The following is a 13,603-nucleotide window of genomic DNA, read 5'->3' on the forward strand; positions in this document are numbered from 1 at the left end:
TTATTACTACTTTTTTAAGTAGAACGGGGAGTACGAGAATTTGAATATCTTAACTCGAGAAAAAGAATATTACTAATAAAGGGTTTTACTTTGCCGTAATTCTACTAATTAAGATATTACCAGATAAATTGTCTTAATCGATGTAAAAATTTATTAAATTCGGTATTTAAAGAATTTAAAAAGTGATAAAGGTGGTCATTGTATTCATCAATTAGGTCAGATAAATGGCTTTTGTTTCTTAACTAACCAAATCTCTTATTGAAAATTGGGAAGGATTTTAGTTGACCAACGAACGAAGACCAAGCAAATGGTTACATTCGAGTAAATGACACATCTGAATCAGAGTAATCTCGAGGATAAGATGACTAAAAAAGGCTTAAAAGAATTGAAAATTACTGTCTATACTAACAACGTGCACCTGACCTTTTCGATAGCTCAACCATAAGAACTTTCATAGTTCTTGCTTGGAGCAATTCTATATTGAGTGACCTCTTATGAACTTTTCTAGAATGTATTTGAATGAGGACAAAGCATGCATGTTGGAATGCCGAGGCCATCGAGTGTCAAATTCAGATTCCGAATTCTGGGTGTGGATCGTCACGAACTCCCTAAAGTGAGTGAGGACAAAGCATGCATGTCACAGTGGAATGTCGAGGGCATCGGGTGTCAAGTTCAGATTTCAAATCCTGGGTATGGATCGTCACTGAAAGTTTGGTGATGAAATTACAATTCAATTAATTTTTTTGTTAGGTGAAAAGAGAAATTGTATACGAATGAACCGAGACTATATTTGAATGAGACCGATCCTAAAGATTAGATGACTGAGAAATCAAACTAATATATAATATACTTTTACTATCAAAATATAGTTTTATCTATTTATTTTATTAATTTTAATTATTTTTTTTAAAATTCAATAATCCCGAAACTAGGGTTACACCTCAAACCAACTCCACCTGATTTTTAAAGAGATGAATAATATTTAACGTTTATAACCGATGTATTGTGGATAAGTATAATTTTTTTAAAGAATTAAAAAAACGAACCCGGCAATTCAATCGAACTCAACCTAGAAATAGATAGCTGGGTTGGGTTGAGCCGTGACTCCTATTTACATTGTTCAAGTCACCAACTAAAATCAACCCGACTCCAAAAAAAGTTTTCAACCCAACCGGTGTGCCAAGTGTCATTTTTGTTATAATATTTTTATCAAATAATTTAAATTAAACTAAATAACTTGCCATTTAAATCATGTAAAATTTTAGATAAACTTAAGATATTAATATAAAACAATTTGAAAAAAAAAAATGAATAAAAAATATTCACTCGAGTCTCTAAAATAATAAAATGGAATTCTTCTAATATTATTAAGTTGTAATGAGTTTGTCTTGGCTCGTGTTTCCACTTATACTCGCTTAAAAAATAAGCTCGAAAAATGACGGGTCAATTGCCGGAGGAGAGTTCCGTACTAGGTCGGAGTGTTGGTACCTTTAGGACTGACAACTCTCGACTCCTAAAGATAAATTAATAAATGCCCTTCAAATGGGTGTTAAGTCCAACCTAATCGTTCGTTTGGTTCAGATTATTGAATTTATTTATTTCAATTCTTATATTTTAAAATGATTGTTCGTAAATATTTATTTATTTATTTTTCAATTTAAATATATAAAATATTTGAAAAACTCCCAACAATAAAAAAGAATAAAAAAAATTAGTTAAATATATAATCGTACCAACGACCTATAAAATTTTTATTTATTATCCGACTCTATTCGAATAAGTTCATAACTCAATCTAATTCTTACGAATTAAATTAGATGGATTAAATTTTTCGAGTCGCCGAATTTATAATTTATCAAATAATAAAAAAGAAAAAAAAAAGTTATGGAAGTGTATGAAATATAATAAAAGGAGATGCAGGTGGGGCAGGATGCTGAAATGGCAGAAATTGATTGGGTATGATGAAGAGAGGCCAATGCTTCTGCGTTTATGTTGGTGGTGAGAAAAGAGGGTGAAAGTGAAGAAATGGTTTCGTAAATTTTGTTTCCTTCTGTATTTGTTTTTTTTTTTTTTTTTTTTTTCTTTTCTTTTATTGACTTAACCAAAACGTTTCCCAATTTTTCTTCGCAACCAAACGCACTCACAGCGGCGAAGAACCAACGGGAACGCCTAATTTTTTCCCTTTTCTTTTTGAATCGAATCGGGCTGTGAGATGAGGAAAACAGGAGGAACCGACAAGAAGAGGGTCAGAAGGCAATCAACTGCTGTTCAAAATGCTGCCAAAGATCCCAATTCCGATACTCCTCCTAGGGTTTGCCTTCGTTTTCCTTCTAACGTCTTCATTTTGCTCTCTAATTTTGTTTTCTGATCTGGGTTTTTGTTGCCTTAAAGAGGGAACCAACGATCGCTTCTGTATGATTTTTTGTTTGATGGCGCATCCTTGCCCCAAATGCGTCTTTCTTTGATGTGATTTTGGACATGTTTTGTGAATTGTTCTTTTGGGTTCTTATATTTTTGTGCTTTTGCGAGAAATGATTGGTGGATGTTAAGTTTGCGTTATTTGTCATTTGTGATTTTGAGTTCCTTAATGCTGAAATGTGTGGCGTGTGGCTGGAGGAACGATTGACTCTGGCACCCATTTGCGAGAACGTGCTTGCGAATATTCATTGTGCTTTCTTGTTCAAGAAAGAGAAAAGGAGTGATTGATTTGCATGCATTATAAATGGGATTCTTTGTAGTTCTTAGTTCTGTAGCTTTGTAGTGTAGGCAAGAAGGGCAACTAGAAGTTGAAATTGTAAAAGTAAAAGAGTCTGGGCCTCAATTCATCAGATTTGCTTTCACCTAGACGCTAATTGTTGTTTTGTGGTTGGAGTTTAGATGAGCATAACTTGTGAGGTTCCATCAATTGCAATTTAAGAGTAGTTTTAAGGTTTTAGTTATGAGAAATGAATTGTTATTTGATTTGATAGTGCTGAATCCATTAGACGCCATTATTTCTTTGCAATGAATGTTCTTAGCTTCTTTAGATCGACGAAAAACATCTTGAATGACAGTGTGATGGTTATCAAGAAGAGTGAGAAGGTGATTGTGAGATCCCGTGTTAGTTAGGGAGGAGAACGAAACATTCTTTATAAGGGTGTGGAAACCTCTCATTAGCAGATGCGTTCTAAAACCATGAGGCTGACGGTGATAAGTAACAGGTCAAAGCGGACAATATATCCTAGCGGTGGACTTGGGTTGTTACAAATGGTATTAAAGCTAGACACTGGGTGATGTGTCAGCAAGGAGGCTGAGCCTCGAAAGGGGGTGGACACGAGGCGGTGTGCCAGGAAGGATGTTGGACCTTGAAGGGGGGTGGATTGGAGGTCCCACATCGATTGGAGAAGGAAACGAGTGCCAACGAGGACGCTAGGTCCTAGAGGGGGTGGATTGTGAGATCCCACGTCAGTTGGGGAGGAGAATGAAACATTCTTATAAGGGGGTGGAAACCTCTCGTTAGCATACGCGTTTTAGAACCGTGAGATTAGCTGTTCTTTTGTTATTATAGGTAGTTTTGTGTTTGTATGCTCACCAGTTTCTTTTTTTCGTTTTTTAAATTACGACTTCAAATTTGTTTATTTCATTTTGGTTTTCTTGGCAATCACGAACTATATGTACTTTTAATCTTCAGAAACAAGCTGCAAAGAAGGACGTATTTCAGTTGTTTGCTGAGAAGGTGAGAGACCACAAGGATTTAGAATCAAGGTGGGCCGTTTTACAAGAGACGCGTGTTGAGTATTTCAGAGGCAAGGATTTTGGTAGTTTTTTGAGAAATCATCCAGAGGTGAAGGAAGTTCTTGATTCAGATAAGAATTTGGAAACTGAAGATATTGGCAATGCATTGCTAAGTAAGAATCTCTTAGTTCGATGTGACCGTGTGGTGAAAACTGTTCGTCCCGGGAAGCGAAAATTGTCTACATGGCCAGCGCATTTGGAGATATTTCTGGTGTGTCTTTTAATGCATAACGTTTTTCTTTTAAAGTTGGAGACTTCCAATATACTCGATATTAATATATGCTTCTTTTTAAGAAACAAATCTGTTGAATTGTGAACACATTTGTACCGAACATATTCTCGGACCATCTTCTGAGGTTTTGAACATGCAACTTACTCTTGCAGGATCAGGTGTTCTCTGAACAGGATGCCTTTTTTGCTTGGACATTTGTTAAGCGGCGACCATTTTGGCAGACACTTCTTTCATTTTGTTGGCCTGTGTTGACTCTTGCAATATGCTTGTTTCCTGTATATCCTCATCAGTGCAAGCTTTTGATACTCTACTCGTGCGCCGGGGTTCTGCTTCTTATACTCTCGCTTCTTTTATGTAGGTCATACAGCACTTTTCATTGGTTTATTTTTGTATTGTGCTTCATTTGCATTCATTTACTATAAATCATTTTGGGAGTGCAGCATGAGGTATCATGGTAGGAGGATTTCACAAAGTTCTTAGATGTTTCATGCTTATTGGCTATGTTCGATCTACCTATTTTTTATATTTTATCATATTTTGAGTATTCGAGTTGTTCCTACGTAGCTTGAGCCTGAGCAATTCCATGTCTTGGATTGAGCAAGTTGTTGGAACTGCATTAGCCTTTACTATCAGTGTATGGTTTTTATCAAGTATGGTTTAGAATCTCAAAGTGCCTATGTTGCATTTTATGGGCAGGATTCTTTCTTCCAGGTCCATTGTTACATGTTTTCATTTAATTTTGCAGTGAGGGGAGCAGTATTTGGCATTTTGTATATTCTTGTTGGCAAGCGCATGTGGTTTTTCCCCAATATTCTCGCCGAGGAAGCAACTTTGCGAGAATTGTTCCGTTTTTGGCCGAGTAAAGATGAAGAAGAGAAACCGAAATGGACAACCAGACTTTTCTATGCACTGGTGGCTGTACTGATCATACTACTGATGAGGCATCATGCTCCCGATGAGGCTGCCCGAGCAAGGTTAGTGCCATACCTTTCTAAACTTTGATACCACTAAAGATTGGTTAGAGAAGTCTATATATCATAATTGGTAACTATCCATAGAAAAGTCTTTACTTCCGGTGTATGGTTTTGTATAGCGGGTTTATGGTATGATGGTAACGATGTTGTGAGGCCCTGTCCAACGTAGAAGATCGAAGAAACACACGACTTGAGCATCTGCTCCATTTCATTTCCCATTTTATGAAATATAAATATATGAACAGCAAATACTTTGTGTTTGGTCATGAACTTCGTTCACGCTTGCAGATATCAGAAGCGTGTATCGAATATCATTGATGATGTTCTCGAATGGTCTCCAAGACTTGCTCTTTCTGGGATGATGGAGAAGCAGCAAACAGTGGTCAATGCCACAAATCCGAACCCCGACGTGGCGGAGAACCAAACAGGTGATAGTACAGGTCCAGATGCTATCCCCGACCAACCTGAGGCTGAAATTATCGACAACATAGAGCATTCTGATCATTATAATCACGATGGAGATCATACACATCAATAGGTTTGTTCAATCTTTTGTGGAAGAGAACCATGATAAATGTGTTCCTATATGAGCTTTGTTTTAATTTTGATTGTTTAAACAGTTTGGTTTTGTTACTTATATCCTTTTTTAGGAGTCACAGAAGTTGGTTTATATCCAAACTAAAGTGAGCTTTTCTACTGAATTCTTCCTGATTTATACCACAAGTCATCTGTGACATGTACATGTAAACTTTTCTTTAAAACGCTTCTAGTCAGTCATCTCTACTTCTTTTTTTGTGGCAAATGCTCAGGCAATGAATTTCACCTACATTAGTGGTTGCTTTCACCTCCCAATTTTCGTCGTAGATTTCTCGTTCCTCTCCGAGTCTCTACAGTTCCCTTTGACTCACAGGGGATCTTTTTGTTGAGACGTCGTATAATGGCTATCAAAGTAAGCCTTTTAAAAAAAACGTTCAGAAATCTAAAGTCTATCCAGAGTAAGCTTCAATCACAATATATATCCATCCTAAGCCTTATGATTCATTTAGTTTCACTCTATGCACTTAAGTCATCATAAACTCTGTACAATGGAAAAACAAAAAGAAAGAGAGAATGGAATGAAGAAATCCATAGACTTCAAAGAATCCTCTGAAGCCATGAGACTCTGCAAGTTGGATATCATTCCACATTCTCTGAGAACAGAACAAAGCCAAGAATGATTTGCCGCCTAGCGCGCTTGCCAGGGATGCAGTACTTACTTCTACAGCCAAGTGATCGAGCCCCATCACGGATTTTGATTGGCGTCTTGGCATTCACCTCCAGTAGCTGGTGCAGGTTGCTACTCAGAGGCCATGTTCGTCAAGGAGCTTCCATTCTGCTGTTTAGAACCGTCATTCAGATGGCGACCATTCTCATTTACTTCATCAGAATGCATCTCCTTTCCATCAGCTTCGTTTTTCTTGGTGAAACGCCCTCCGCTACCCCTTGTCCTTCTTATGGCATGCTGGTGTCTAGACTCATGAAGATATGGCTGTTGAATAAGAAAAGTGAGCAGCATAGCCAAAAATTGAATTCTTGTGTATATTCTAAGCTGAGTTCGAGTGATAGTGAGAGTATCTATAGCATGCTTAACCATCAATATTGTCTATTCAGAGCATATAAATCTTAATTTGATGAGTTGTTTAAAAGATTGATCATTATCAAAAAGATACGAAATCCACCTTTCTGGCTTTTATCGACTTCTTCTCAGCCTCGGCTTTTGCACGCGCTTGCCTTCTCCTCAAAATTCCTTGGTACTGCTTCGCATTCACCAATACGGGGTCTTGTGCTATCTCAATGGGCAATGGCATTCTAGCATGTGGCATTCCGACCGTAGGATAGCCCTGTATATGAGAAATATTTGAACTTACTACCTAAGCATGAGATTTTTGTCATTAAAGTCTTGTACAATGAAAATGTCAGCTCTCTGTGTATTCTGAAGCTCTATTGGGCACAATAAATTATCACATATAATCAATTTTCTTCTAGGGTTATACAAAAAAAAAAAACCTTCATTAAAAATTTAGAAGATTGAAGAAGAACAGTGTTAAAATCCCTGCAGACAAACTACACTGTGAGTAACAAGATTTGATGAGAAAATGTAATTTGAGAAGCATTGTTCTTCGAGCCATTCACGATGGGAGAGTATTACATGTAAAAATACAGGTCCTACTTCAAATCATCAGCATTAACCACTCAACAGTCAGCATAATATTTCATGAACTGTCCACGAAATCGACCCCAGAACCAGAAGTAAAAGCAAAATTTAAACAGATGTATGACAACAAACCAATTGAGTTTGGCAGGTTTGAATGCACAAACACAACTTTTCATGTAGGTGGAGCATGATCCTTTTTGAAACGGCCCAAGACTACCGCTAGCAGATATTGTCCTCTTTAAGTTTGCCCTTTCGAAATTCCCCCTCAAGGTGTCTACTAGGAAGAGGTTTTCACACCCTTATAAGAAATTTTTCGTTCTCCTCTCCAACCAACGTGGGATCTTACAATCCACTCCTCTCAGGAGCCTAGCGTCCTCATTGGTACACGGCCTGATGTCTGGCTCTGATACCATTTGTAATAGTCAAACCCACTGCTAGCAAATATTGTTCTTTTTGGGCTTGCCCTTTCAAGATTTCACTTAAGATTTTAAAATGCGTCTACTAAGAAGAGGTTTTTACACTCTTATAAGGAATGTTTCCTTCACCTCTCCAACCAAGGTGAGATCTCACACTTTTGTTCTCAGATTTGAAGTTCCATCTCTTAAGAGGGTCAAAAGCATGTTCTGTGTCCTTTGGATTTTGATTTCAACAGCTATGGCAGATGAGCACAGCCAAGTAATGGAAAAGAATATAAAACAGTGAAACCACTCACTCGTTTGTACGAAATTTGAGTTAATAACATACCAAAGGCTGATGGCCATAAAAAGCCATCATTCCTCCATAAGATGGATCCTGATATGGATTTGACGCACATGCCTGCAATAGTACCACAAAAGACACAGGAAATTCTTCAGTCATGTAATTATAAAACATAACTTGACCAATTTTTTAATGGAATCTTTAATTTTGGGACTAAAAGCTCGAAAATTGTTAGAACAACATAAAGCATTTTCTAAGATTGGACAGCAATGGAACATACAATAGAGTGGCCTACAAGTTCGAGTTGTGTCGACTGCATCAGACATTCACCATGCATTACTGGAAAAGTAGATGAAACATGCTGCATCTTCTGAGCAGCCTGTCTGTAATTTCCAGCTGAAATTAGAAGATGCAATTGTTATAAGGGCATATTTGGTGGTTGTTTTGAAAAAAAAAACACACAACGGCCACTCTCTTCCTGTATTTATTTCTTCTTAAAATAGTTTCAAAAAATGATCCAGACAGAGTAAACTTTTGAGTCCTAAAGCAAGCCTCCAATTTTATAATAACACCTCTAAAGAAGATTCAATATTGTCAGGCACAAAACAGAAAAGCTAAAAGACTGTTCAGTACTTTAATGGTTAAGGAGTAATGATGTACCAGAATGTGGAGATCCAGTAGCTTGAACTTCTTTGGAAACATCTTCTTCATCATTGACGTCATTATTAGACACCGACTGGCCATCGTTCGACTCTGAACCACCATTAGGGAATTCAAGAGAAGTTGAACTGGAAGAATTTCCCCCTACCACAGGTAGCGGAATAGGATTGTATCCAATACCACGCCACCAGGGTTCATAATAGATACTCGTGGATGGAGTACCATTTGGATCAGATTCAAACTGATTATTGGTTTCGGATTTCGACTGCATGCCTTCAAACCCTTTGAAAAACAAAAGAGCCTCGAGTTCTTAATAACCAGAGTGAAATTTTTTTGATAACCAATAATTCAAGAAAGCATCCTTTCCTATTTCCAGTTAGAATTTAAGTATTATTCCTTATCAATTGGAATCTAATCTCATCACAACAGGAAGTTGAAAGCTAACATAGGTAGTTAGGGAGCTCCTAGACTCATTCAATCTCTTTCTTTAGGAAAAATTCCTCTTGTCCCTCCAAGTTCACAAGGGCAAGGAGTAAAAAGTAACTGCAGGAGGCGTAAAAGAACGTTTCAAACGGTGTTCTTCATGATTCAATCCTGTACTGTCACATCCTTCCAATATCTTTTGACAAAAACATAAAGGAAAAATGCTTTTCATGATTCAGTCCAGTGAAATCACATCTTTTCAGTACCTTTTGACTAAACTGTGTTCAACATCCCTTTTGTTTTATGCAATATGTGACTCAGTTTAGTTTTCCTGGACGGCTACACTCTCCCATATGTGACTCAGTTGAAATTTAGGGATTAATGTTCCAAAAATTGATTTAATGATGTAGGGCACCAAGTTGTAGCAACAAAAAGGCATAAAAAGAATACAAAAATGCAGTCAACAAAATACAATCAACATATCATATCGAAATCTAACTAGGATTTGCTCCAAATGCATTTGGTCCCACCAACAAAAGCAAATCAAACAAAGCTAAACTAGAAACTATCCGAAGTTAAAACTTGAATTAATCGACAAAACCAATAAGACTAACGTAGATCCCGTTTTCACAATCAGTTGAACCAAATGAACCAACAAGTAAAACCTGAAAGTTGCATACCCAAACAGTTCGTTTCCAACATCCTAATCTCCTCCTAAGATCCAACAAAACATAGAACCAGCTCATACAAACTTGGTACATATTAATTTTAAAATAACAAAGAAGAACAAATCTCAGGTAATTACACTTAAGTACTGATCCCCTTTCATATAGCGTTTAGGTTTCTTTCAAAAAAAGTAGTAACTAAGTACATAACAACTATTTTCCACGCACTAAATTCCCATCAACAGCAAATCAAAATTCGTAAGCTAAACTCTCAATTATTCAACCATCCGATGCAAAAGTGACCTAGGAAGAATCAAGAAACATAAATTTTCAGTTCCTTTATTAATCATCATCTTCAAAATGCTTTATCCAGTTTCAAAGCTGTTACAAAATCTGACACATGATTACCACACAAAAAAAGAATACCCAAAAGAAAAACAGGAATTCTCATCGATTACACATCAATCATCGCCTCCAATTCCCCCAACAATCGCAGCATCAAACCAAATCCCAAAACAATCGATCACCCACAAACCCAAAACCCAAAAGAAGATTTAAAAACAAAAAAACAAAAAAAGAGCCCTAAAACAGTGAATTGCGCGAATACCCTAGAAATCAAAATCTAGATAAACAGCCATAGAAATCCAAAAGAAAAATTGCTTACCGATGGGAATTGGAGCAACGTCGAAATGGAGAAAAGAAGAAAATCAGATAGGATCGAAGAGAAAATAGAGAGAATTGTCTGTAATAAAACGAAAAACAGAGAGTAGAAATTAATCCCTTAAGAGGATGAATTGAAAAACTCTGAATTTCCAAAAATGAAAAAATTTCAGCAGCTAAGCCTAGGACTCTGTTTCGACTTTGAAGGTATTTAAATCACAAAGCTATGGATATGATAATTTCACCTACTGTGGGACCTACCAAACCTCTTTCGCCCCTCTCCCTCTGACACGTGGATGCATCCCCTACTCTCCTCCTTTTATTTATTTACTTATTATTATTTTTTGTACCAGCGGAATCTTTCATTTTTTCTTTTTTTTTTAAAAAAATATATATATATTTTTTAATGATTGTTATTCATAATTTTATGTATTATATATAAATTTTAAAATTTAGAAAACTATTCAAATTTAAAATTTTATGATTTTTAGAAATTACTTTAAAATAATTTAAATTTTTATATATAATGGGTTATATGTAAATTAAACCATAAAATATTAATATAACAAAATTTAGATTTAATTAAATTTAACAGCATTTTTTTTATCTGAAATTCTATAGGTTTAAGTTTGCAAAATTTTATTATTAAATGTACTTATTTATTTTTTTAATTTCAAAATATTTATTATTATTGATATAATTTATTGAGATTACTTAATTATAAATCCCTTATTAAAATTTAAAATTTAACAAAATTGAAAATTTGCCCAATTATGAGGCTAAAATTATTTTTTTTTATTAAAACTTATATTAGGATATTATTTAATAAGACATTTTAGTTAATTAAAAATATGAATTTAAAAGTTGAGACGGATTAACTCGAAATAAATAAATAAATAAAGCGTTGTGATGGGTGACGGTAATTGTATCAATCCCAAAGAGAGATCGGAACCCACGTCATGCGGTGTTGACTAAAGAAATTCTTCCAATACGTGGCACAAAAAGCGTGGACCACTTCACCAAAGAACTGAACAACACCACTAGCCACGTGTCCTTTACTTTATAATAATTTCCATTTTATTATATTTATTATTTAGTTTTAAATAATCATTTCTTTAGTACTCAAATTTTTCTAACGTTTATTATTATTATTATTATTATTATTATTATTATTATTATTTCAACGTTGATTTAAATTTAAAAAAAAGGCTCTATGTGGGGTCTAGAGTTATGTATTTTGGGTCGCCCTAGCTCGACGATGAAAGTAACCGACCCCAATCGTGATTAGAAAAGCAGTGAGTGCAAAATTTAGTGTGAGTCGTGGTCTTAATTGTTGGATGAAAATCCACACTAGTTTAAAAAATGATCATGAGTTTATAATCAAATAATATTATTTCTATTAGTATCAGACATTTTGGGGAAGCCCAAAGCAAAGTCATAAGAGCTTGTGCGAACAATATCATACTATTGTAGAGAGTCATGTTCAACTAACATGGTATTTGAGTCATGCCCCTAAAACTTAGTCATGCCAATAGAATTCTCAAATATCAAACAAAAGTATTGTGAGCCTCGAAAACATAGTCATGAGAGCTTATGTTCAAAATGGACAATAATAGCATACAATTGTAGAGAGTCGTGTTCAACTAACATTAAAGACTATGTCTCGGTTCATTCATTCTTCTATACTTAACTCAAGCGTCATAATTTTATGATTGGATGGAAAATGACGATTCTAAATATTCTAGATCGAGATAAATATGATAAAATATTTTTTATTTTTACCTCGGAAAGTTATAAATTAAAATAGTTAAAAGAATAGTCAAAAAAATAATTTGAGAGAAAAAGTGTATGGTTTATTTTTTGGAATTTTATTAAAAGTTATTTTCAAACCTTTTTTTTTATTTATAATAAATAAAACAAAAAGCTACTAACTAAACAATCTTATCCTTTTAATGGAATTGTCAAGGAAATTGGCGGTAGCAAGTTTTAAAATTAAAGTTATCTTTATAATTTGTCTTTTTTTTTAAAAAAAAAAAATATATTATTTCAATAAATATGAAGTAAATCATTAATGAATTTATTTAAAATATTATTACAAACCTATGATAGAAACCCGAGCCTTCAGTAGGAGTTATAAATATTTTAACCACTGAGTTATCTTCGGTGAGTAGCAATGTATGTGTTGGATGATGAAAGTTCCACATCGGCTAATTTAAGGAATGATCATGGATTTATAAATGAGGATTACTAACTCCATTGATATGAAGCCTTTTGGGAAGCCTAAAGTAAAGGCATGAGAGCTTATGCTCAAAGTGGACAATATCATACCATTGTGGAGAGTCGTGTTTGTCTAACATTGGTATTAAAGTCATGCCCTAAACTTAGCCGTGCCAATAAATTGGCAAATCCTCGAATGTCGAACAAAGGACTCCAAATGGTTCAGACAGGCAGGACACGAAGACAACCCTATCGAGTTTTTCTTCCTTTAAGTAAAGCTTTGGATCCTCCCTTTGCTTCTTTTAATACAAAACTTTTTAACCACCGCCACTAACTCACCACCTCACACCTCCCCTCCTTTCCCACCCACAAAATTAATTAATTAATTAAAAAACTCCAAATTCTTTTTTTAATTAAAATATAAAAATATAATTTTAAAAAATATATATTAAAATTGAATTACAAAATTTAATTAAATATTTTAAAAAACAAACGTTTTACTTAAATTAATGACTTAAATAATCTAAACTATTCCAATCCAAAAAATGTGATAAGTTCGGGTGAGTTTATTATTTAATAAAAATTGCTTGAATTTAAATATTTACAACCCGAACAATCGGTTCGATTTAAAAAATGTCTAAACTCGACCCAACTCAATTGTTTATCTCATATGTTTATCACTGATATGACTTTTAACCACCTCGTTTTATTCTCGTCCCACCTCGAAATTTTAGTTTAGGTAACTTAGGATTCTATGAAGGTTATATATAATTAATTAATTAATTAATTTAAAGGAGAAAAAAAACCATACCTTAAATATAATTAAAGAACAAATTAAACCCATCATGTCACAAATTTTCCTCATTCCAAAGTTGTATAGAACGGGACAATATGTTGTTAAATCAATTTGAAAAGGGACAAATAATTTTAAAACGTTCCAATTTAGACCTTCTCGTTCAATTACATTCTAGAATTCTATTTTACAATTCCGTGAAAACCCGCCAACTTTATATCATTTTTTTTTACTAATTTTGAAACCCGACAGCTAAAATGTCAATCAAAATAGAAAACGTACCTACCCACTTTCACGTGGATATAAAACATA

At 34.6% G+C, this 13,603-nt stretch overlaps 2 protein-coding genes across 3 annotated transcripts; one reads left to right on the forward strand and one right to left on the reverse strand.

Annotated features, from left to right (window-relative positions):
• Positions 1–2,082: 2,082 nt before the first annotated feature.
• On the forward strand, positions 2,083–5,782 carry LOC111467106. The gene is made up of 5 exons (XM_023111895.1): positions 2,083–2,311; positions 3,671–3,985; positions 4,159–4,360; positions 4,752–4,980; positions 5,269–5,782. Exons 1-5 carry the CDS (start codon positions 2,213–2,215, stop codon positions 5,516–5,518), a joined length of 1,095 nt encoding a protein of 364 aa, XP_022967663.1. The 5' UTR covers positions 2,083–2,212; the 3' UTR covers positions 5,519–5,782.
• Positions 5,783–5,958: 176 nt separating this feature from the next.
• Positions 5,959–10,474, reverse strand: LOC111467408 (nuclear transcription factor Y subunit A-1). 2 transcript variants are annotated; one of them, XM_023112295.1, is made up of 6 exons: positions 10,286–10,474; positions 8,534–8,815; positions 8,169–8,269; positions 7,919–7,990; positions 6,699–6,860; positions 5,959–6,508 (listed from the first exon to the last, which is right to left on the reverse strand). In XM_023112295.1, the coding sequence occupies exons 2-6, from the start codon at positions 8,802–8,804 to the stop codon at positions 6,317–6,319; spliced, it is 798 nt and encodes a 265-aa protein (XP_022968063.1). In that variant the 5' UTR covers positions 8,805–8,815; positions 10,286–10,474; the 3' UTR covers positions 5,959–6,316. The 2 variants fall into 2 exon arrangements, with proteins under 2 accessions (XP_022968063.1, XP_022968054.1); XM_023112286.1 differs by having other exon boundaries at positions 8,154–8,269; positions 10,286–10,473.
• Positions 10,475–13,603: the final 3,129 nt, after the last annotated feature.

Source organism: Cucurbita maxima, unplaced genomic scaffold (genome assembly GCF_002738345.1).
Source record: "Cucurbita maxima cultivar Rimu unplaced genomic scaffold, Cmax_1.0 Cma_Scf00002, whole genome shotgun sequence".
Lineage (NCBI taxonomy): Eukaryota > Viridiplantae > Streptophyta > Magnoliopsida > Cucurbitales > Cucurbitaceae > Cucurbita > Cucurbita maxima.

Excerpts from the sequence above, each read along its gene's own strand:
- LOC111467408 (XM_023112286.1), bottom strand. The coding sequence starts at position 8,804 with ATGCAGTCGAAATCCGAAACCAATAATCAGTTTGAATCTGATCCAAAT. Across the intron at positions 8,270-8,533 it reads TACTGGATCTCCACATTCTG|CTGGAAATTACAGACAGGCT; the intron begins GTACATCATTAC and ends TTCTAATTTCAG. Across the intron at positions 6,861-7,918 it reads TTTATGGCCATCAGCCTTTG|GGCTATCCTACGGTCGGAAT; the intron begins GTATGTTATTAA and ends TCTCATATACAG.
- LOC111467106 (XM_023111895.1), top strand. The coding sequence starts at position 2,213 with ATGAGGAAAACAGGAGGAACCGACAAGAAGAGGGTCAGAAGGCAATCA. Across the intron at positions 2,312-3,670 it reads ATTCCGATACTCCTCCTAGG|AAACAAGCTGCAAAGAAGGA; the intron begins GTTTGCCTTCGT and ends TTTAATCTTCAG. Across the intron at positions 3,986-4,158 it reads CGCATTTGGAGATATTTCTG|GATCAGGTGTTCTCTGAACA; the intron begins GTGTGTCTTTTA and ends TTACTCTTGCAG.